This window comes from Dendropsophus ebraccatus, chromosome 2 (genome assembly GCF_027789765.1).
Source record: "Dendropsophus ebraccatus isolate aDenEbr1 chromosome 2, aDenEbr1.pat, whole genome shotgun sequence".
NCBI classification, from domain to species: domain Eukaryota; kingdom Metazoa; phylum Chordata; class Amphibia; order Anura; family Hylidae; genus Dendropsophus; species Dendropsophus ebraccatus.
In genome coordinates this window covers 172,851,113-172,873,577 of record NC_091455.1, presented here as the reverse complement: position 1 = coordinate 172,873,577, position 22,465 = coordinate 172,851,113, and the positions used below count along the sequence as shown (strand labels likewise).

General features: G+C 41.8%; 1 protein-coding gene across 1 annotated transcript in view; it reads right to left on the bottom strand.

Annotated features, from left to right (window-relative positions):
• JAZF1 (JAZF zinc finger 1) overlaps positions 1-22,465 on the bottom strand; it is a 215,839-nt gene that overhangs the window by 91,998 nt on the left and 101,376 nt on the right. Inside the window, exon 2 of the mRNA XM_069958740.1 lies at positions 12,714-12,786. Within this exon, the coding sequence (XP_069814841.1) occupies positions 12,714-12,786 (73 nt within the window). The remainder of the gene's footprint in view (positions 1-12,713; positions 12,787-22,465) is intronic.

Below are 22,465 nucleotides of genomic sequence, written 5' to 3'. Positions count from 1 at the left end.
AGTATAATAAGGATATTAAGAGGAAATGTGCACACAAATTTGAAAAAGTATGGGAACGATGGGTGGACACACCAGGTCTGCCTAGAAGAGCTTTATGGGAAAGTTGTAGGACTCCAATTCAAATTATGCTTTACCAGGTAGCTAACTGGCAGCAAGGGGGTAGAGCTACACTCTAAAGGTACCTCCCCATTGACAAACTTCACAATAGGAGAAAGCGAGGTATAATGAATGATTACTAGATTGGTATACCATTTGCAGACGTAAGATATCTGCTGGCTCATTGCAAAATATTCCAGTTATTGAGTACTGTTAACAGTTGTAATTGGATACTGCCCTGGAATGGTTAAAGAGTAGGCAAAAATGTAAAAAGAATAGTACTCACAAGTTAGCGCTGTCCCAAAAGTCCAAATATAGCCAGGAAATTGAATCAATCTTATAATTTATTGTGAGAGCACAAAGTTTACGCTTTCAGGAGTTTTAGCATTCTCCCTTCATCAGAACAGAGTTGCGGCACATGGTATTGATAAATTTTTGTTTGTTTTCATTAATATGTATAATACTAAGTAAACGCTTATACAACTATGCTGGATGTAATGTACAATCTGTATGTTACATTTGCATTATATTAGAAAAAAATAATAAAAAGCGATCAAAAACTTTTCTTTTACACCAATATAATATTAATAAAAACTAGAGATCATGGCACAAAAAATGACACCCCAATAGGCCCTGTAGGTGGAAAAAAAAACCCGGTATGGCTCTGAGAAGGCGGGGAGGAACATTGCATTAATATGACCCGGACATCCGTGCATCTATCACCAAAAGGATGGAGAAAGAAAGGGTCCATTGCGCAGGCAGTTATTCACACACACCTTATTGGTCCTTACAAATAGTTGCTGTCCTATTAATCTGAAGAAGAAGTCTGATGACTTTGAAATGCGTTATTTGTAAGTGTGTGTGAACAGCCTGCGCAGAAGGACTGTCAGGAATGTGCAGTAGCCTGGTGTGAACTGGGCCTGGTTTTTGCTTTTGTGTGACACACCCGATTGTTTCTCAGCTTCCGGCAATGCAAGAGTTACACTGAGCTTTGCTAGACTTGATTGCTGCAGCTGAGCAAGTCTGTTTGATTGAGGCTGGCTATTAAAGGGGTTGGCCACTTTATAGCAAAATAGGTCAGTACAAAGTATTAGTAAGTGTACTCACTGTATATACTGACAGCAGCCTCCTGTTTACCTCATAAAGCTAAAATCAGACTCCCCTTCACCAGGCTCTGCTGCCCTGTTCTGTTTTGTTTCAGTCCAAAAAATGGCTGACATGGAGGAGCATGTGACCATGCACTGTCCACTGTGTCCTCTATAGACATATACAGGCTCAGTGGTGGACACTGGGGGGGGCGGGGCTTGGTCACATGCTCCTCCATGTCAGCAATCTTATGGACCAAAACACTACAGAGCAGGGCAGCCCAGCCTGGAGGAGGGGAGGCTGATATTGGCTCTATGAAGTACACAGGAAGCTGCTGTCAGTATATACAGTGAGTACACTTACTAAGGCTGGGTTCACACTACGTATATTTGAGGCTGTATATTTGAGGCTGTATAGCAACCAAAACCAGGAGTGGATTGAAAACACAGAAAGGATCTGTTTACATAATGTTGTAATTGAGTGGATGGCCACCATTTAATGGCAAATATTTGCTGTTATTTTAAAACAACGGCTGTTATATTGAAATAATTGCAGTTATTTACCATTATATGACGGCCATCCACTCAGTTTGAACATTGTGTGAACAGATCCTTTCTGTGTTTTCAATCCATTCCTGGTTTTGGTTGCTATGAGGACCTGACAAGAGGACCAAATACTGCCTGAAATGTACGTAGTGTGAACCCAGCCCAATACTGTACACTGAGCAATTTTACTATAAAGTGGCCAACCCCTTTAAGGTTCACACCCTGATCCCAGCTCCCCCCTCATCCCCGTTCCTAATTCCTCTGCTTGCTCGACCTTTTACGTGACCTCCCGCCTGACCTTTGACTATCCGATTGTGTTGCCCATTTGGTTTGGACTTTGGCTTGTTTGACTCTGCCTTTGTGTTTGTTCGTCTGTCTTGTTCTGTGTTACACCTATACCAGAGCAGGGACCGTTTTGTGGTTGTCCGCGGCTGCCTAGGGCCCTTAGGTAAGTAGGTAGGGACAGTGGGTGGGCTGACTGTCGTTTCTTATCCCTACCTCCCTGTCCTGACAAGGAACCTTTCTTTCTCCATCCTTTTGGCTATCTATCCCGGACCCTCAAGTAGTGTGCGGTGTCATACTTCTGCTGCGGCTTGTTACTATGCATTTCAGCTATTAATGGTTGTTGTGGCTACACACAACCTACCCAGGTGAGCAGTCTCCTGGAATATTCCCTTTGTTTGGTATTGAAGCTTATCACCCTATAAGGCACTCTGCCTTTTTTCTTTTTGTTTTGTTGCAACCTGTGCATCTATGACCTTGGTCATGGAGGGGTTAACAATTATACTAAATGACCAAATCATATGAAGCTGTCCTGGGATGATGTGAAATTTCCCCATGTTTCTGGCACATTACATCATGTTTAGTTTTATACAGAAACTTTATCAGCTTCCTAAAGGAAAGACTATGACAGATCAGTGTGCGGTTCGCATTAGGACAGCAGTTTCAGACGTTTTTCGGCACGTTTTATATACTGTGTCTAAGTCGAACTCCATTTTTTAAGAGCATCAAAGTTCCATCAAGTTTTATTGTGTTCCACTTATTAACCATAAAATTTGCTCGGGCCATATTAAAATATGCTTAATAAAAGCCGACTAAACGGAGCTGACTTCATTAATGGAACGTTCCCTGCACTGTAGCTGACCGCTAGGAATGCCTCAGACGCATGTTGTGTTTTTCTTTTCCTTTCTTATCCACCATGTGTAAAGCACCTATATTTTCTTTCCAGACGATTGATCTTTACAAACGCTACCTGTATGCGGATTATATGGCTCCAGCGGAACAGGGTTACAAAACTCCTGGGTTGTTTTATACTTTAGTACCCTACAATTTATTGAAATACTAAAATATTACAAGAGGCGCTGCAGTGTTTAAATATTTTTTATGTGGCTTTCAAAGAAAATGTGCACACTGAAGACAGACTGCCAAGGAAACATAAATCCCAAATATGAGCCCATAAGAAGTAATAAGCATCTCGGCTAATGAATTTATTTGGAAGTGTATATAGGAAAACAAGTTTCCCTTTTATAATGTTGTTGTGTCACTTTGCTTAAATTTTACCATTATTTTATTAAGCAACTAGAACAGCTAGAACACGTTCTTAGAAAACGGGCGCGATGGAAGACAATCTGCAAATTAGAATTTCAAAGAAACATTTATTCAATGAAATACCTCTGCCCGGAATCCGCTGGCTGTTAAGGGTGATCAATGATTATCAATTGCTCTGAAAGTATAGGAAAGTATAAGGCGTGTTCCCACATGGTAAGCAGTATACGTGGCCACAGCCATGCCCCATGTGTTCATCAATGGGTGTTCAATGTCGCCGGGCTTTTAGGCGACATCACATATCCACTGGTGAACGCATGGGGGCGGGGTTTAAGACGCATGCAATTAATGGCATATGGGAACCCACCCTAACAAACTTACTACTAGGGAAAAACAATACAGATGGCACAAGTGGAAATGTTGTCCCACAGGAAATTTGTTTTTGACCCAAAGTTAGTAGTTCCCCAACAATCAGTGTCATTAAATTCTGTACCTATATGTTAAGTAGGGCATAGGCGCTTAAGAGGGTGGTCATTAAGTCAGAAGTTTAAGTTTTGAAAAAATAAAAACCCAAATATTGGAGCAGAAGCTAAGCTAAAGTTGAAGCTGAGACATGTCATAAGTTTTGACTGGTCAGGGGCTGGGTGCAAAGATCCCCACCAAACATTAGAATCAACCAGGAGAAGTGCTAAGCTAAAGTATTCTCTTCCCCTCTCTGCTTTCTGCAAGAGGAGGAATCCCTGGACTTCTGTAGAATCTGTTTCCTGCAGAAAGGGACTGAGACAGAGGGGGGGAAGCACTCAGCCAAGTGCATCTCTCTGCCTTTTTTTTCTTCTAAAGTGTTTTTATCAAACTTTTTTGTATTTTATAACAAAACCAGTGTAAAACAGGAAAGGAGAAGGAGAGATGGAAGGTCAGAAAGACAGTGGGGGGTCTTCCCTACTTGTTTTAACAATCGGTTGGGCTTAAAACGGCCAGACTCTTGACCGAAGCTGTAGTCAGTGATTTGCTGCTGCGGTCACATGGCCACAGTCAGGGATCTGATAAGTGAGCAGATAATTTATTTTTTAAACTGTCAAAATTCTTCATAGGATCAAAAGGATGATAATTCTCCTTAAAGGTGTACTCCAGCGAAAAGCTTTTCCCAATAATTGAAACACATTACAAAGTTATATAACTTTGTAATATGCTTCAATCGCCTATCTGCTCCTTTCCCTATCTTTTCACCCCTCAATCTCCCAACAAGAAGTGAAGTAATTTCATTCTTACCTAATGACTGTTGACCCCAGGCTGCTCTGTGGAAGCCATTTTGTGACAATGACATCATCAAGATGGAGGTCAGTCAAAGCCCTGTTAGGCCAGCCCCTCTTTGTCAGACAACTCAGGTTGCTTAGCTCTGATTGGCTGAGCAAGATGAAAGCCATCTAACAGTTTTACAGAGTCATTTAGACATCACAGGAGACAAAGTGCATCATGGGTAAGCTCAAACCAGGAAGTGAAGAAAAATGAAGACACCAACTGGAGCTTCAGGGACCTGCAAACAGTGGGAAATTCAAACGGCCGGAGTACCCCTTTAAGGAGAGTGTCATAAAGATGTGGGGAACGGACCATTACTGCTTCACTGAGAACAAAGGATATGCAAAATAGAAATGTTTTTTCTTTTTGCTCTTGATGTGTTTTACTTTTACAGGCTCGATAGCTGGCCCGGCATCATGGACAGAAAACATTAGCATCCTGGCCAGATCTTTCAAGGCATCTGCATTGGCTTCACTGGACGAAGTAGAAAGGTAAATGTTATTTGAAATTACAACATTTCTAGTTTGTTTATTGTGTTACTAGAGAGAATCGGAAAGGAATGAACATGCATGGATACCAAACATACTCATTTGTTTCTAACATGACTGCCAACCTGGGCCTCTTTATCAGGTGTAGGCTGGGAAAAAAAAACAAATGCATGAAAATAAAGTACATTCTGGCCATTTGTTTTGGAAGCATTTTTGCCTTGAAATTTCACGTACTGAGACTCTATTGTATGGATAGTACAATGCACAGAATATAGTTCACGCCACATTCTTAAATTTCAAACGCAACATTAAAATTTTACAATGCTCTGATGTCAACAGAACCACCGATTCTTATTTGTCCAATTTTACAGTAATTCTCTTTAGATTATGAAAAACACATTGACGAAAAAGCCAACGGACTGGAGATAGTCAAAGTGCGTCTTTTTACTAGAAAATATGCAAAGAAATTAAATTAAGATGATTTTCTTTTCTCCAATACTTTTATATTCATATGTAAGGGAGGCTTACAACAAAGCATGTTACATACAAGCTGGCATGGACAGACCTGGTGACATTGGTGGGCTTGGATTCCACCAGAAAGAAAGTGCATGACATATTTCATGGGCATAAATGTTTGGGACATGACATAGGGAAAAGTGAATATGGTACACTCCATGGGCACTGCTATATGCTGAATGGCACAAGTGTAGTTGGTGTTACATTCTGTATGCAGTTTATTGTATACAGTAAGGAATAAAAGGGTTTTCTGGACAAAACATACTAATGGATAGCTCACCAATGGGTAGCTGGATCAGTCACTGATCGGCATCCACACTACACAACAGGACTGGAAGCAGTTGGTTCCATTCACTGTGTAGTGTCCGGATCTGGTAACTGCAGCTCGGCTTCCAGGTGCTAATCTGCAATTACCCATCACATTGCTGCACAGTGAATAGAGCCAACTGCCTTTTGCCATTTCCCCTGCATAGTGTGAGCAACAGTTTATGGCCAGTGCCAGGCCAGTGACTGATGAGCTACTGTATTTTGTGGATAGCCCATCAATATGTTTTCCCCGGAATGGTGATATCACGAACCGACTCCCAGAGCTGTGTGGGCTGTGGCTGCTGGAGAGGATGATGGCAGGGGGACACTGAGGGACACAGGGTACAAGAGGGACACTGAGCATCCCTGTGCCATCATCCTCTCCAGCAGCCACAGCCTGCACAGCTCTGGGGGTCGGGTAGTGACATCACCATTTTATCCAGGAAATGAAGCCTTGATGCAGTAGTAAGTGCAGAGAAACAAGCATTTCCCATAATAAGTGTTTATTGGTGATTTGTATAACTTTTGGGGGGAAATACTTAAATAAAAATTTTTGCTGCACGTTTCTTTTAACTATATGAGCACTGTAGCTGGCACTACTTGGCCAGCGTTATTATCTCAACAAGGTTAAGTAGTGAAGTGTGTGGTTCTATTCAGTGATTGGCAGCTGTCTATGTAAGTGTGCATACAGTGACTTGTCAATCACTGACCCCTCGGCTACTCGAATAAATGACGGTTATCTTGGAACGTATCCCACAAAACTATATATAAATCTGCTCAACTCCTTCTGCTCTATAATATGATTCCTGCAGAGTGGACTGTATTTGCAATGGGACAGGTACCCTTTAAGCCCTCCTGACCCCTTTTACAATTCTTTTAGTGCCGGACAACCCCTTTAAAGTAATTTAGAAAAGTATAAACTAGTATTTTATAATCATGCCAGTAAATGAGGGCATAGACCAGGTTCCTAATAATAGAGTGTGGCATAGTCTACATGTGAACGCACCTAGTTCTGTACTTCTGTAGACCCCCAAAGGAGAAGTCCGGCGGGGGGGGGGGGGGGGGGGGGGGGGAATTACTATGGGCAGGGGGTGGGGGGAAATTTAAAAAGACAATATGCTCACTTGTCCCCGTGTCCATGCTGAGACGTATCACTGGGCTCCCATATCCCGCAGGGTTTCCTCTTCTCCTGGTTTCTGAGTACTTCACGACCCAAGTTGAATCAGGATTTAGCCCACTCAGCCAATGAGTGACTACAGCGATGCCCTGCCCCAGTCACTGACCGGCTGAGTGGCTCATCTGTCGACCAAGTTGTGATGTAGCTGAAGGGGAGCTAAGAAGACAGCCGGCTGGGGTTCAGTAGTGGGACGCGTTGCTGTGTGGGCACCAGGATAGGTGAATATAACTTCTTTTTTATGTCCCCCCACCCCCAGCCCAGAATCATTTTTTTGCCCTGTGCCGGGCTTCTCCATTAAGAGAAGAGAACATCCAGCGCTAGTCTACAGATGGAAGAAATTTCACTCTCACCTATATGACTTACCATGACAGTCACATAAACCAAATTACAGCGATTACATATCCTCTAACACAAGTCAATGGGTTAATTTGCCATTTTCTTTGTGTTAGACAAGTAAAGTGCCTTACTATTTATCTAGGGCTATGACTTTGTTTTCATTTAATAAAACATTTGCTATTGTGTTGGCTTAAAATATTACGTATTAAAATGGAAATATATTATTGAACTATCAGACATTACTTGAGCTGAAGCAGACTGCAGCCGTCGCTCTTGGGTATTAACTAATTAAACTTTCAGAAGTCATTTCAAGCTGGGCGACCCCCAAAATAAACCGAGTCGGGGAGAAAGCATTACGCTTAATAGGAATCGCGCCAGTATCTTGTGTACCTCTCCTAACCACTTACAGCACCTTATGGCTTTGTACACTGTTTATACCTCAGTGCAGAGCAGTTAATAGTTTGCACTACATCATGCTCTGAATCTATGCAGCAGTATAAATTATTCATATGGTACAATAAAACTCGTAGAAGCATGCTGTAGTACCCTCCCTTTAAAAGTGTTGTACAGGATTAGAAAAACATGGCTTTTTCTTCCAAAAATAGCACTATCCCTGTCCCCAGCTTGTGTGTAGTATAGGAGCTTAGACTCATTCACTTAATGGCATGTAGCTGCGAAAGCCCTTTTTAAGGCCCTTTTAAAATTACCGATCTTTAGCCATCCATAGCTGCATAGGGTCGTTGATCAGCGAGATCGGAGCTCGTTTGCAGTGCCCTTACAAGGCAAGACTAATAGCGTGGTTGGGCCACACTAATGACCCCTGCATCATTTGTGCTGCCATTTAAAAAATATGGCGGCGGCACATCTCCCTGCGATAACTGGTAGCACCACATAAAAGATGCAATTCGCTGACAAGCGTTTTCCTGCTCCTTGGCTGATCACTGACACTTTTACATCAACCGATTATTGTTACTATGAATGCTCATTGATGATAATCGGCTTCTGTAAAGGGGCCTTAACCCACGAATAGGTGTGGCACAGTTTGTGAAAGAAAGCTGTACAACCTTTTTAATAGGAGCAAGAGGATTAGGGACCAGTCGTTCAGCACACACAGATAGGACAGAGATAGTGGACTCTGGCCTTAGCCCTGCCCACTGTCCCTGCCTACTTACTGTGGTCTGCCCTAGGTGGCAGCGGGTAACTTGGCAACGGTCCCTTTCCTGAGCAGGTGTGACACAAAAACGTAGACAGACAAACAAACACAATAAAGGACAGTCGACGGTCCGAGGTCACAACAGCAGGGCAACAGAGGTACAAAATCAGTGGGCAAAAGAGTAGTCAGAAGTCAGGCAACGAGGCCAGTGCAGGCAGATAACTAAGATGGTCAAAATACAAAGCAAAGGGGCAGAAATACCAGGCAAAGATAGACATAAGGAACACTTAGCAGGAATCAGAGAACTCAAATTAGCCAGCATGTATACTTTATGGGAGACCAGGGGTCTGGATCAGAACTGGATTGGCCCAGACTCCTAATCTCCAGTCACAGACACCTGGAAACCAGACAATCTGACTGGTAGGGGACCTGTCCGTCACATCATGACCACAGCAAAAACAAAGTTAACTCCAACACTGCCAGAGGACTAAACAGGGGCATGGGTGTGGTGGATCCTGTCAATCACGAGACACCGAGTGCTGGAATCAGACAGTGTTCCGACAAAGTACATTCCTAACATAGCCAATATATTCAGCCCCAAATTCATAAAGCTGACCTGTCACAGAGTTTTAGGTGGTCAAAGGGAATGTGTCATCAGAAAATGACTTATTGTTTAAATTATGTTTTTATGTTAAAAATATTTTTTAAGAATGGTGACTTTTTTCTAAGTTTCCATTTTCTATCTATATTTTAAAATAATCCTGAAATCTTGCAGTTTTCATTTACCACAGACTTCCTGATGTGTGTGTGTGGTGAGGAGGCTGCAGTAAAGTGATCTGTACAGCATTACAGCGACATGTGACACCAGTAGGTAGATAGCATCAGTACAAGATCAATACAATAGAAGCTCCCTTTGGAATGACCAATTTTAAAGGGCTCAGTAATGTTTTACGTTCATCTCAAGGGGACAGACTGCCCAGGTCAAATTTTTCACTTCAGCCATGGGATCCTAATGATCCCATAAGCTGAAACACTATTGGCATGTGACACTGCATCTATAGTGTTAATTGCTGTGATCCGAGCATGGCTCGGATCCCATCAGCTGTGGAGGGTGCCCTGCTAATTGACACTGGGGGATGGCAAGGGCATAGTTGTCATCTTCTGCACGTTAATTAATGTCACTGTAGGCTAATTAACAGTGGGAATGGGTTAACAGGACCAGGGTTTAAAGGTACCAGATAATAAGAATAACTTAACAGTTACATAAAGGAATATTATATTTACTGCCAACAGGTCACCTCCAGTAAAAGACTTATTCAGAATTAGAAAAATATAACAGTTTTCTTCAAAAACAGCACCACGCTTCTGCTCAGGTTGTGTGCAGAATTTTAAGTTCATTCCATTCAGTTCAAACTGAGCTGCAATACCACACACAAACTGAGGACAAGGGTGGTGCTGTTTCTGGAAGCAGCTATATTTTTCTATTTTTCTAAACCCTAACCCCTTTAACATAATGATGCTGTTGTTATGAAAACATCTGGATTGTGCTATATACAAGGTTAGATTACACACACGCGTATATATTTATTTAATTAGGAGGGGTACAACAGGAGAGGGGATTCTATTAATGTGTGGTCTCTTTCAGTTGGTAACATTGGTCATTCTACTGCTGACTGGTGGAGAGCTTTCTAACATCGGCCTCTTTGTTCTTACTATCCCCTTTTTGATCTTTACTACCGAGACGTAAAAGTATTTTATCAAGTTCAAGAAAGTTACATTTTGGCGAACTTAATCTCTGATAAAAGGATCGAAAATAAAGTCAAATACGTAAATCTTCCTGCAACACAGAACATTTTCCTTTTCCCTGACCTAGGAGCACATCTTGTTTAAATTTATCATCTAAAGTTTGTCTTTTGCTCCCATAGCACAATGTAGCGATCTTAGCACATGAATAAAAACACATGATCGGCGTAGACAATGCATGCATAAAAATAGGAAGAAGCAGGAATTATTATCTGGTGAGAGATGTGTGGCTTTGATCCATAAGTCTCTGCCTCATGTCAAAGAAATCTGAACCAGCCTCCTTAAGAGTCTAAAACTTCCTCCATTTCACTGATCTCTTCTTTAAAAAAAAGATGGTTTCCTTAGTCACACTAATGAAAACATTTAGTCAACTGGAACACACGTTGGTGCTGCAAACTGTATATGAGGTGAAATTTCCATTTTTATGATTTCGGTGTATCACACGTGAAGCGTGAGCGCAAATAGAGTGTCAAAACAGACTGCTGAGGTCAACAGAGCATTGGCAAGATGATTCCAGACTGATGTCTCCAGTATCAGAGCCATACCTGCTGAATTGCGCTGGAAATAGAAAAAGTACCTGGATCATGTGAAATTCTAAATGGAAAGTCTATGATGGGTGAAGTGCACTGCATAGGGAAAAGATATATAGAATTTAGCACCAAAAAAAAAAATCCAGTGTGAACAGAGGTTTATTACAACAAATATGAGATGACTATATTTCGGTACAGAGCTGACTGTTAAATCTGTCTGCCCCTCTGCCTGTGGCATTACTTAGCACAAGGCAGCATGCTATGAATACACCTTATTCTTTCCGAAGGGTCTCAATAAAGGTATATATCATAGGTAAGTTGGTATGTAAACTGTTGGGGCCTACTGGGACAGCGGAGGATAATGCCTCATCTTGGGAAGGTGTCTGTGGGGGAGCTGCTGAGACAATACAACTGAGAATGAAAGGACTACACAACTTCCTGTCATGGCTATTTCAAGCATAAGCATGTTGATATCTATATCACTATACAAGTAAGATATATTTTTAGATGACAGTTTCATTTAAAGGGGAACTCTGGGTAGCTTTGTTAAAAAATATAAAAAAAAAAACCTTAAAAAAAAAGCAAGATTCTTACCTATGTTCCCCCCGACAATTTGTGGTTTTACAGTAGTCCTATTGCTCTGATGCAGTTTTCTGCCTGCTCTGTCCCTCTTTCTCTTCCCCTGCACTGCTATTAGACTACATTTCCAAGTAGTCTTTGCCCATGTCCTGATCCTCTCCACCCATGTGCTGCCCCCTTCACTTTGTCACATCTGCATCCTCATTCTGTGCTCAGAAAACAAATTAAATGTGAGACAGTGGTCACATGAACTTTGTCTCCTAAAAAGAGGGAAGCAGGAGACAGAATGGATTGCAGGGAGTCCAGTTTTCTTCACTTCCTGGATGTCAATCAACTACCAGTGTGGCAGAAATGCACAGACATGGTAATACATTACATAAAGACATCTATATAACGTTTAATGTATTTTTTTTTTATAGAAATCATTTTTACTATTCCGGAGTTCTCCTTTAAATATATTTTTTACACCGGACTACCCCTTTACTATGTAGTTTAATATACACAAGCTGATTTATGAGTAATAGTGGCCCCCTTTCCTTCTGAGACACTGTACAAGCACAGCATAGGCTGCACATATGGTATATCTGTCCTAATGGCATCAATGCATTAGTGGACATACTTATAATGAATGAGGGCAATTTAGAAGTATATTATTCAAGGGTACATGTACCATATGTACCACCACTGCAGCTGCATAAGGGCCCAATAGATAAGGGTACACTGTCATCTTAAAAGCAGCTTCTTACTGTCTATTAGATTGCATGTTGCCTGTTGATGAGAAGGAGAGAGACATAAAGGAGTATTCTGTGATGAGCTATTGGGGCACAAGGGAGCCATATCATCTATTGCCCAAGGGAGTCTTGCTCTCTTTGACTGCCTGTGATCTTATAGTGCTGATTTTCATTGAAGATGTCATTTTCGTGCCAACCATAGTCTTTCTTGCTGAGAAAGTGGCAAAAAAGACAAAACATGATGACATAAATGATTTATGTGTCTTAAACTAGTATATTTAGAAGAAAAGCATCAAGTCTGGGGTTGTAAATCCGACTACACAGCTCTACATTGTGGCTTAGCCCTCCTCGGCTTCATGGTACAGTTCCAGAATCAGTCACCACCTTGTTAGTTATTTGTTGGAGACTGTATGCGGTGCCAGAACAGTTCTCCTGGACAGATCATTGCCAGCAGTGCTGATTTAATGACAGACCACTGGTTGTATCAGATATACAGAATAATCAGCCTCAGAATAGACATACATACCTGTTGATGTAACTCAACGCAACATATGTGGGCTGCTGAAGTTCCTGCTTCTCCAAGACGCGTGGATCTGTGTCTGCAATACAAACAGCAAGCAATCTGTCAGACAACACATACGGCCAATAATGATGAGTACAATACATGGCGTTCAATGGTTGTATTCATAACCTGGTGAAAAAGACCACAAACTAGTAGACGGCAGCTAATAACCGTATAACATACTCACCCCACCAATCCCCTGCTGCTCCTGCACTGACTCTCTAGCCTTAATATCCTGCAGGTCTTTGTTCACCCAAACTGTGTGACTGCTGCAGCCAATCTCTGATCACGTCGGTGAGCTAGATGGTGTTAACATGGTGTCATCACTGGAAACCATGGGGACCATGGAAACTTGTCAAAGAAGTAGTAGGGTTGGTAAGGTGCATATTTTGTTATAGGGGAACTACTAGCAGGTTAGACAAATCTGACCTTCTGATAGCTCCCTAGTGGGCACAGGGCATTGAGGAAGAAGGTATGTGTTACCTTCATCCTCTGCACCGTTCTCGTGTTGTTTATTCTGAATTCCTCTGCCCGGTAAGCCATTAGGAGCACTGGGGTGGGGCTACCTACACAGAGCATCGATTTGTCACACCCCTGGCCAGTCCCCTCTCATTGATAATCATTAGAAGAAACGGGACATAGCTCCACCCCTGCGTGGCAATCTGCCCCCCAGCTGGCTCGCCGCCAAATGATTATCAATAAACGAACCAATTAACGATAAACAATCACAAACTAGCGCTTTTGGGAACGACCAGAAATCTTTCACCACAATACACAGAACGACACTGTATAGAATAACAGCCATTATTGATTTCCACCATCCTTATTATTTTCACCTCCTCTTGCAAAATACTGACTTTTTTTTATTTTTTACATCTGTTCACATATTGTTCGATTTTCACTCAAAATTACGAGCATATTTAGCTGTGAACCTAGCCATACACGTATTTCTCACACAAATTCTCAATTTATTTATTTTACATATTTATCTTTATTTTATGGATTTATTTCCTTGTTTAACCCAAACCATGAACAATTTAACAGTGTTCTACCCCAAACCTTACATCTCTGGTTTCCTCTAGCGGAGTTTCCATCCACTACTTTGTTTACCCCAGGGCTTGGTTTAATTTACTATTACTCCCTGTGACATATTATAGAAATATGCTATTAATTCACCATTAAGATTCTGATTAAATATGACTGTTCATTCCGCCATATATTTTCCCCTTTGTCTATTCGCGGGGAATGGAGAGAGATATATATCAGCACATGGAAATAAGCCGGTGTGCAGAATGCACTGCGGCACCCACAAATTCTGTTACTTTGTGATTTGTGTTTTGTGACAGTTGCAAATAATGTTCATTCAGCATTTTATCAAACTCTACCTTGCATCACTGTGCTGTAAGCCTATCGCCTCTAAATCCAGCTACCTAGAAAAAACATGTCATCTGAATCATACATATTCCTCCTAAGTTCAGCCTGTTTTATTATGTTGCCAACCATGCTCCATAGGATATATATTACTGGCTGAAATTGACTGTCAAAGTGTATCTGTTCCCTGCCACAGGCTTGGAAAGATTTAACCCCTCGTGTTCCTGCTGATTGCACAATACCTTACCTCACTGCAATTAATGGGAACGTTTATGGTAGGGAACCAATAAAATATTTATGTCTATTGAGCGAGAGCAGTTTCTCCAGCTCCTTCTTAACGTAAAATTGATTTTTGCTTAAAAAGTTTGTTAATGTGAATTAGTTGACCTAAACTGAAATGCTGGGGACTTTCCAAGTCTGTTTTTTTTTTTTTTTTTTTTTACGGCCCAGCCTTATCATTACTTCTGACGATTGTTATAAAGCCATCTGATGTTTGACAATGAAATTATCATAAAGGTTTCACCCTAAAATTAAAAACAATTGGAAAATTTTTAATTAAAAATTAAAATTTTGTTCAAATGTAAAAATGTAATTTACCATCAGAAATATTATTATATGAATCAGATTTTTAATACATAAATAGTTAAGAAAAAGTTGTGGTGTTGTATTTTTAGAAGACTATCCATATAAAAAAGAAAAACACGTTTCACACTAGATACACTTGTGAATAATGTTGTTTACCAAGAACTGAGCCCCTGTGAAAAATAAAAAACATATACTTACATTCTCTGCTGCTCCCAAACAGCTGCTGTCATGGTGCTAGTTCCTGCTGAACGGTAATTCCTGGTGTTAGCACAAGGACTTGCCAACTCAGCCAATTAGTGGCTGAGGCGGGAAACTGCTGAAGACAGTGATTGGCTGAGCACAGGTAGGTCAATATGCTTACACATAAAAAATAAAGTACCAAGCAGAAGGGACTGACAAAGGAATGTGTTAGGTTATTATATGTTTTTTTTTTCTATTTTACAGGAGCTTGAGCCCAATTTTTTCAAAAATGATCATCCAGAATACCCCTGTAAAGTAAGATTTCCTAATTTCTAAAATTCACTTATTAGCTTTGCCATGTATACTGGATTAGAGGAAGGAGATATAATGACAGAGGGCAGCTCTATTTTTAGAGGCTGCACTACAACACTTCCTGGATTGAGATAAGTGAACCTCAAGAAGTTGGACGCAGCCCAAAGGCTGCCTGGAAAACATGGATTCAGCCATAGACTGCATCCAACTTCTTCAGCCACCAGCAATCAAATGCAGAGCGTTTAGGTTCGAACAAACCCGAGCATACTCTAAGTTTATTCATCTCTATTCCTGGATAATTTAATAACCCAATGACATTAGTTTGACCATTCCCACTCATTGCGGCTGTCTTAGCCTTAAAGGGAATCTGTCAGCTTCCGGGCCCTACCTAAGGGGTTGACAGTGTTTTGTAGCTGGCAGTCCCCTAGTGAGCATGGTGCCTTTTGGTAATTTTCCATGCAAGGGATTATGCACAATCTCACGTCTTCTACTGTACTGAAGAGGCAAAGAGGAGTTCTTTGTGCCACACCCTGGCACACCTCTACACTCCTTCTTACTCCCTATTCATGAATAATTAATGCTGCCCGGCCTCCTGCTCGCTCAGCTGTCAGCCAGTGTCTCTGATTGCAGATCAGTGCTCTCTAGGCACTCAGATATAGTTGAATCTCTCAGCCCAAATGTGTTGGAACTGTGGTCTAGGGGTAACTCACCTGTCTAGAGACCTTCCAGCAGTTCATTCACTGGTACAAATCCCCTGTTGGAAATGAAATAGAGGTTTTTATTTATTTATTTTTTTCGCATTATTCTATTACTTTTAACGCTATGTTCACACACAGTATTTTGGTCAGTATTTTGCAACCAAAACCATGAGTGGATTGAAAACATAGAAAGGCTATAGAAATACAGTTGAAATTGAGCGGATGGACGTCATTTAATGGCAAATATTGGTTGTTGTTTTAAAATAACAGTAGTTATTGGCCATTAAGTGGCTGCCATCCACTCAATTTCAACAGCATGTGAACATAGCCTCTCTGTGATTTCATTCTACTACTCGTTATAGTTGCAAAATACTGACAAAAATACTGAGCAAAAATACTGTGTGTGAACATAGCCTTAACAATGATACAATAATGAGAAGGAAAAAAAACAAAGCCCTCTATTTCATGTCCATCAGGGGATTTGAACCAGAGACTAAACTGCTGGCAGGTCACTAGACAGGTGAGTTACCCCTAGACCACAGCCCCTACACAGTTTCTTTCAGACATAACCTGCCTTCAGAGGACTAATCTGCAATCACAGACACTGGTTGACAGCTGAGCGAGCAGGAGGGTGGGCAGCATTAATTATTCATGAAGAAGAGGGAGGAGGAAAGAGTAAAGAGATGTGCCAGAGTGTGGCACGAACAACTCTTCAGTACAGTAGGAGACATGTGATTGCGCATAATCCACTGCACAAAATTACCAAAAGTCACCATGCTCACTAGGGGACTGCCAGCTACAGCACACTGTCAGCACCTTAAGTAGTGCCCGGAAGCTGACAGATTCCCTTTAAAGCTTATCCAGAATCCTACCAAAATACATCACAGGGAATCAACCAAGTTTTGGGGTCAGAATAGAGCAGCATGGAAATATTTATATACTGAGGTCAGCAGTGATACAAGGAACCTGAGAAAACCCACCATATTTGGCAGAATCTCAGCCATCTAATGTGTATGGACAACTCTCTTCAATTCTTTCCTTCTTATGGGAGTTGATCCACCAGAGGGATCTGTTAGCGACTTACCGTGAATGACAGCTATCTAATGTGCAAGATTGGTAGTAACATAAATGAGGAAAAGAATTCATAACATATGTGAAAAATATTCTCTCTCCCTGTATATATGGTGAATACACTACTATTTCTACAAATTTCTTAATTGTACATATTTCTTAATTGAATAAGTGGCACAACGTTAGCAATTTAGAATATATGTTAAACTATACTTACAAAAAAATAGTAAAAAAAAAATACATTCATTTAGTACAGATAGTTCCACTGCAAAATTCTCAAAAGCCTCTTGTCACCACTAGGGGGCCCGTTTGTATACAGATGAATACAGTTCCTATTGACCTGTATAGTAATCATGTATAGATCAGATATTAGAGATGGCAGGTGAGTTGTGTATGTGTGAGTCAAACAGTACTTGTTAGGACCTATCAAGGTTTTTAGTCTATACATTTGATAATAGATTAAAAATAGTTTAATAAATAGTTACTAAACCAATAGTGTTACAGTCTTGTATAGCATATAAAAGTTTATTTATGGCTATTGGCGATAATAAGTATGGTCAGTGGGCCAGGATTACCCAGAATTCCCCGTTCCATTGATTAGGCAGGTGCACAGAATCCGTACATCTGTACATTGCCAAAAGGAAAAATGTGAAGTCCTGTAGATGCCTGAGTAGAGCAGAATTAATAATGATAAATGTAGTTATCTCTAATGATTTCCTGACGTACAGCGGGCACACACCAGAACAGCCTGACTTTGCACTTTCCATCCAGTTAAAACACAAAATCCCCGGGACTTTTTCAATAAATTATTCTAAATCTGTACAAGCGCCGACCATTATTAAAAGGCTGCTCTGTATATCATGCGGCGTTTTTTCATCTTCTGCCACTTTTACGATAGAAAAATATCTTCATCATATGAAATTATGTGCGTCTCGGCTGTTACCCACCTCTTCTCCATATCAATTATTACTGCACAGTAATGAGACGAGCTGCTATACGGCTATGAACAATTGGTCTTAACTATAACCTTTACAGCTGTCATGGCAGCCTCAAATATGCAATTAAAATGAAAAATAAGTGCGGACGAGGATTCATGCATATTACTTCTAATAACACGCGGATACAGACAACAGCAAGAGGGTGGCAGCGCGGCGAACATTAATCAGAGCCCGAGGATAAGTACTGCGAGTGCATTCAACGGGCATCAATGTCTAGAGCGCATGGCATACAATTTCATTTCTAGGAAATACCAGAGGACATCAGTTTTTTTTTTTTAAATCTTTTAAACCTGTTCTAAAGAATTTGTCGGAACAGAAATCTTAAAGCAGCGCTTCCGAATGGCGGTGAAATTGGTAAAAATTTTTCCCACTGCTGAACTAAAGGCGGACATCCCATAAAATATGTGAAATATCTACCATCTGTGCCCACTGGGGTCAATGCCCTGATTTTTATAGATATTGAATTACATTTATATTGGGATAGTAGCATTATATTAGAAAAACACATATAATAATAATAATAATAACAACAACAATAATAATATAGCGCCAACAGATTCTGCAGCGCCCACTTATTAAAGGGTTAGTCCAGAGAAAAAAATAAAATTTTTTAATTAATTGATGTCAGAAAGTTATACAGATTTAAAAACTAATTCTGTTTAGAATTCTCAAGCCTTCCAGTACTTATCAGCTCCTGTATGTCCTTCCGGATCTGACACACTGCTCTCTGTTGCCACCTCTGTCATGAACTGTCCAAAACAGGTAAGATTTTACGGGGATTTGGTGCTGCTCTGGACAATACCTGAGAGCTTTAGCTTTGGCGGTCCAGGCATGATGGGAATTGTAGTTTTGCAACAGCTGGTGGGTCAAAGGTTCCCCATGCCTACCTAGGAGTTACAGAGATGGGAGTGGAGAGCACTGTGTCGGGCTGGAAAGAATATACAACTTCCTGCAGGACATATAGCAGCTGATAAGTACTGGAAGACTTGAGATTTTTCTTTTTTAAATAACAGTAATTTACAAATGTGGGTAACTTTCTGGCAAGAATTAATTTGAAAAAATATATTTTTGTGGAATACCCCTTTAAGTGTGCGGAGCTCTGTGTATTGAGCTCCTCCCTGACCCCTCCTCTCAGCTGTGAGGGATGGCCCTAGATGTTCTTATTGGATTTTAGAGGTCTCCCTTAGAACTCTGGACTCTTAATGTGCCACTTAATGTGTCAACTACTGGTCACTTGACAAGATCATGTAGATTGCATGATCAAAACTTTAGGTATGATTATGGACCTCTCCTAGTCAGGCCCGCTTCTGCCATGAGGCGGAATGAGCCTTCCGCCTCAGGCGGCAGAATTTGCGGTCCGGCAGGGGGCGGCATTATGTCCCCCCTGCTGTCATTTTTGTTAAGTATCACTTAACAAAAATGACAGCGGCCGCTCACCTGTCCCGTCGCCCGCGCTCTCCACATCCCATCAGGTCTCGCGATGTCACCCTGCAGCTGTCACGGACCTCCAGGCTGTGGTGAGTGCCCGGGGTCGGTGGGGGACGCGCTGGGGTGATCGGGTCGCGCGGGACCGCCCCGCGCGACCCGATCACCCCACTCACTCACCACAGCCTGGAGGTCCGTGACAGCTGCAGGGTGACATCGCGGGACCTGACGGGATGTGGAGACAGCAGAGATCGTGGGCCGGCTGCGGTGTGGGACAGGTGAGTAGATGGCTGCTGCGGCGGCGGCGGGGGGGGGGGTGGCGGGGGGTCCGGGGGGATGTCGGCTATCACTCGGGGCGGCCGCCTGAGGTTTGCCTCAGGCGGCAGAAACCCTTGAATCGGCCCTGCTCCTAGTTCTTTGTATAGTGCTCGGAAGGGCTCAGGAAAAGATTCCCTTTTAAGAGTCTGTAAGAACCCCTCTATGGCGGCACTCTGTATAGGACCTGTGGTGACATCATTGTCACATGATAAGGTCCTTTAGTATGCTCTCTAATGTTATTTTATTGTCTCCTGGCTGCAGTTTTGCCCTGATTTGTGCCAAATTGTGGTAAAAAGCAGCAATTTTTATGCAAATCATGGCAGAACTGTAGCCTGGAGATAATACACCACTGAAAGTGTAAGTCTGTTTGGGGGGGGGGGGGGGGGGCAAAACGGACCTATTACAGTCCGCTACTGCATGCTACTTATGGTACGCATAGCACTATGGTACTATAAAAAAAGAGTACACTGACTGCGGGTGGTAAGATCCCTGGACCCCCAACAGATGCAGAAAATATGGGGGGGGCGGGGGGATTCAAGAAGGCAGTAGGCCACATATATGCAGTCATTCTGCACTGAAGTCTATGGTTAGCACAGAGACAGCTCAGCATTTCAGCAAAATCTCTCCCTGGAAGTCCAGAGCTGCATAGCAGACATTTATGTGGTTCTTTCAGTTTCACTGAAGCAACATTATGAGCGCTGTCTTTTCTTTTTTTGAAGGGCTTACATTTGAAATAATAAGAGTTGTGAGCGACATTTCACTTTGAATCGCATGCAGTTCTGTTATTTTTATTGGGTGAATAGTTGGACCACAAGCCAACTGCTGGCCAAAGATACAGCAGGCGGCTTCTACGCCAGCAGTCACGTCACTCTGCTCGCTGACTTCTAGCTTGCACACACACAAAATTAGGGGAAAGGATTGTTATATTTTTATGTAGCATATTTAGCATTTTACATAGGCCTTTCATATTTTTCAATAATATTATATTTAATAGGGCTAAATATCAGCCGCTAAATGCTTGTCCACTGGATGACTGGGCCGTTCTCACCTGCTGAAAAATCACATTTAGCCATGTAATAGCCTCAAATTTTCCCATGTTAGGTTATGTTCACATAGCGTAAGAGATCGGCCGTTCCGTGACACGGCCGAGTCGCGGAACGGCTGGTCTCTGAAAAGATCATCCCGGCCGATACTGTAGGATGATCTTTCGGGCCGCAGTGTTCTGCACGCTATGGAGCGAGCAGCCGGATCCGCTGCACTGACATGGGTTTCTGCGGCCGCTATTCAATGAGGTTTCAAGTTTAAAGGGGTTATTATCAAGCCATGGTCACTTTCTTCCAAAGACAGGTTTTGCAACTCAGTTCAATTGAAATGAATGGAGCTTAATTGTAAACTACACCTGACCCGGAGACTGGTGCTGTCTCTGGAAGAAATTGGCCATGATTATTTTTTTCTGTGGGGGCAACCTGCTCCCTCTATACTATGGATCTCAAATTCAGCCAGGTAAAAAAAATTGAAAGTAGATGGGTGTGAACCTCTTGCAGCTTGTAAAGGCTGTATTACACGGCATGATCTAGAGCAAAGATGCGTGCGCTGATCAGCGAGCAAGGGATGGGGGGAGTGGAGCGGGGAGCTACGTGTGGGGCTGCCTGAATGATCCTTATATGGTGGGGCAGCCCACTGACGTCAGAGGTGGTCCGCTGCTGCCATTCCTATTACGTGGAATGACGTACAGCAGAACATTGCTGTCATTTTTGTGATTTTACATTGTGCATGTCGGCTGAGCATGGTCTTTAAACAGGCACTATTGCACCAAATTATTATCGGCAGAAATCAGCCAAGTATGGACGATAATTATTTTGTAGAATAGGGCCATAAGAGTGAATGGTGGAGCTGAGCACTCTTAACTTCTGCTCTGCCATTCTACTGCATCTGTGTCCAGAGGAGATTGGAGGGAACTAGGCTATTGACCAATGCTAGCAGCTCTCCTATCGGGAGTTCTCGTCCCGGCCCGCCCCCCCGCCTCCCCGCCCTATACTGTCCGTACACTGGGAATGCAAGTGATGTCCCAGAAAACTCTGCCCAACACCAGCCAAACCTCTTACCGTCAAAACTGAAGTGTCCCTAGAATAAATTTTCAAATGCTGGGAACTGTGGGATATGGTTTTTGAGTTCACTACCTGAATACCATACAGGGGACTAACGTTAATCATGAGAACTAGCTAATTCGGGGGAGATACAGTAATTTTGCTCCTGATTTGGGCAAGAGCAAAATTGTTCTAATTCTGAGCCGCACATAAAACAGATTTAATAAAAAGGTCAAACCTGGAAGCCAACATGGTGAGCCGTGAATGAAATGTATACATATCGCTAACTAGGAGATCATTAGGGCTTTTTACATGGTGTAATGTTTTTGTAGCTTATGGTAATGTGGACTGATTTAAAAGCTATAATTATCTCCATGGCCCATGGCATTTATTAATGGCCAATTCTATTTGGCAAAAACCTTCATTAATCAAAGCAGCCAACGGTAGACCCCGAGAATTAAGGTAGAAATAACAAGCGGCGTAAATCACCGGTGTACTTAATAAATATAGCTGAAGGCTCAAAACCTACATATATATATTCCCACAGAAAGAAAAAAAAATATAAAATGTGAATTTTACTGTGCAGTATTACTTACTGTATATGCATCTGTGAGCCAAGTTATCAGCTTGTTAAATAAAAAGAGTTCACTAACAATTATTTCAAAAGAACT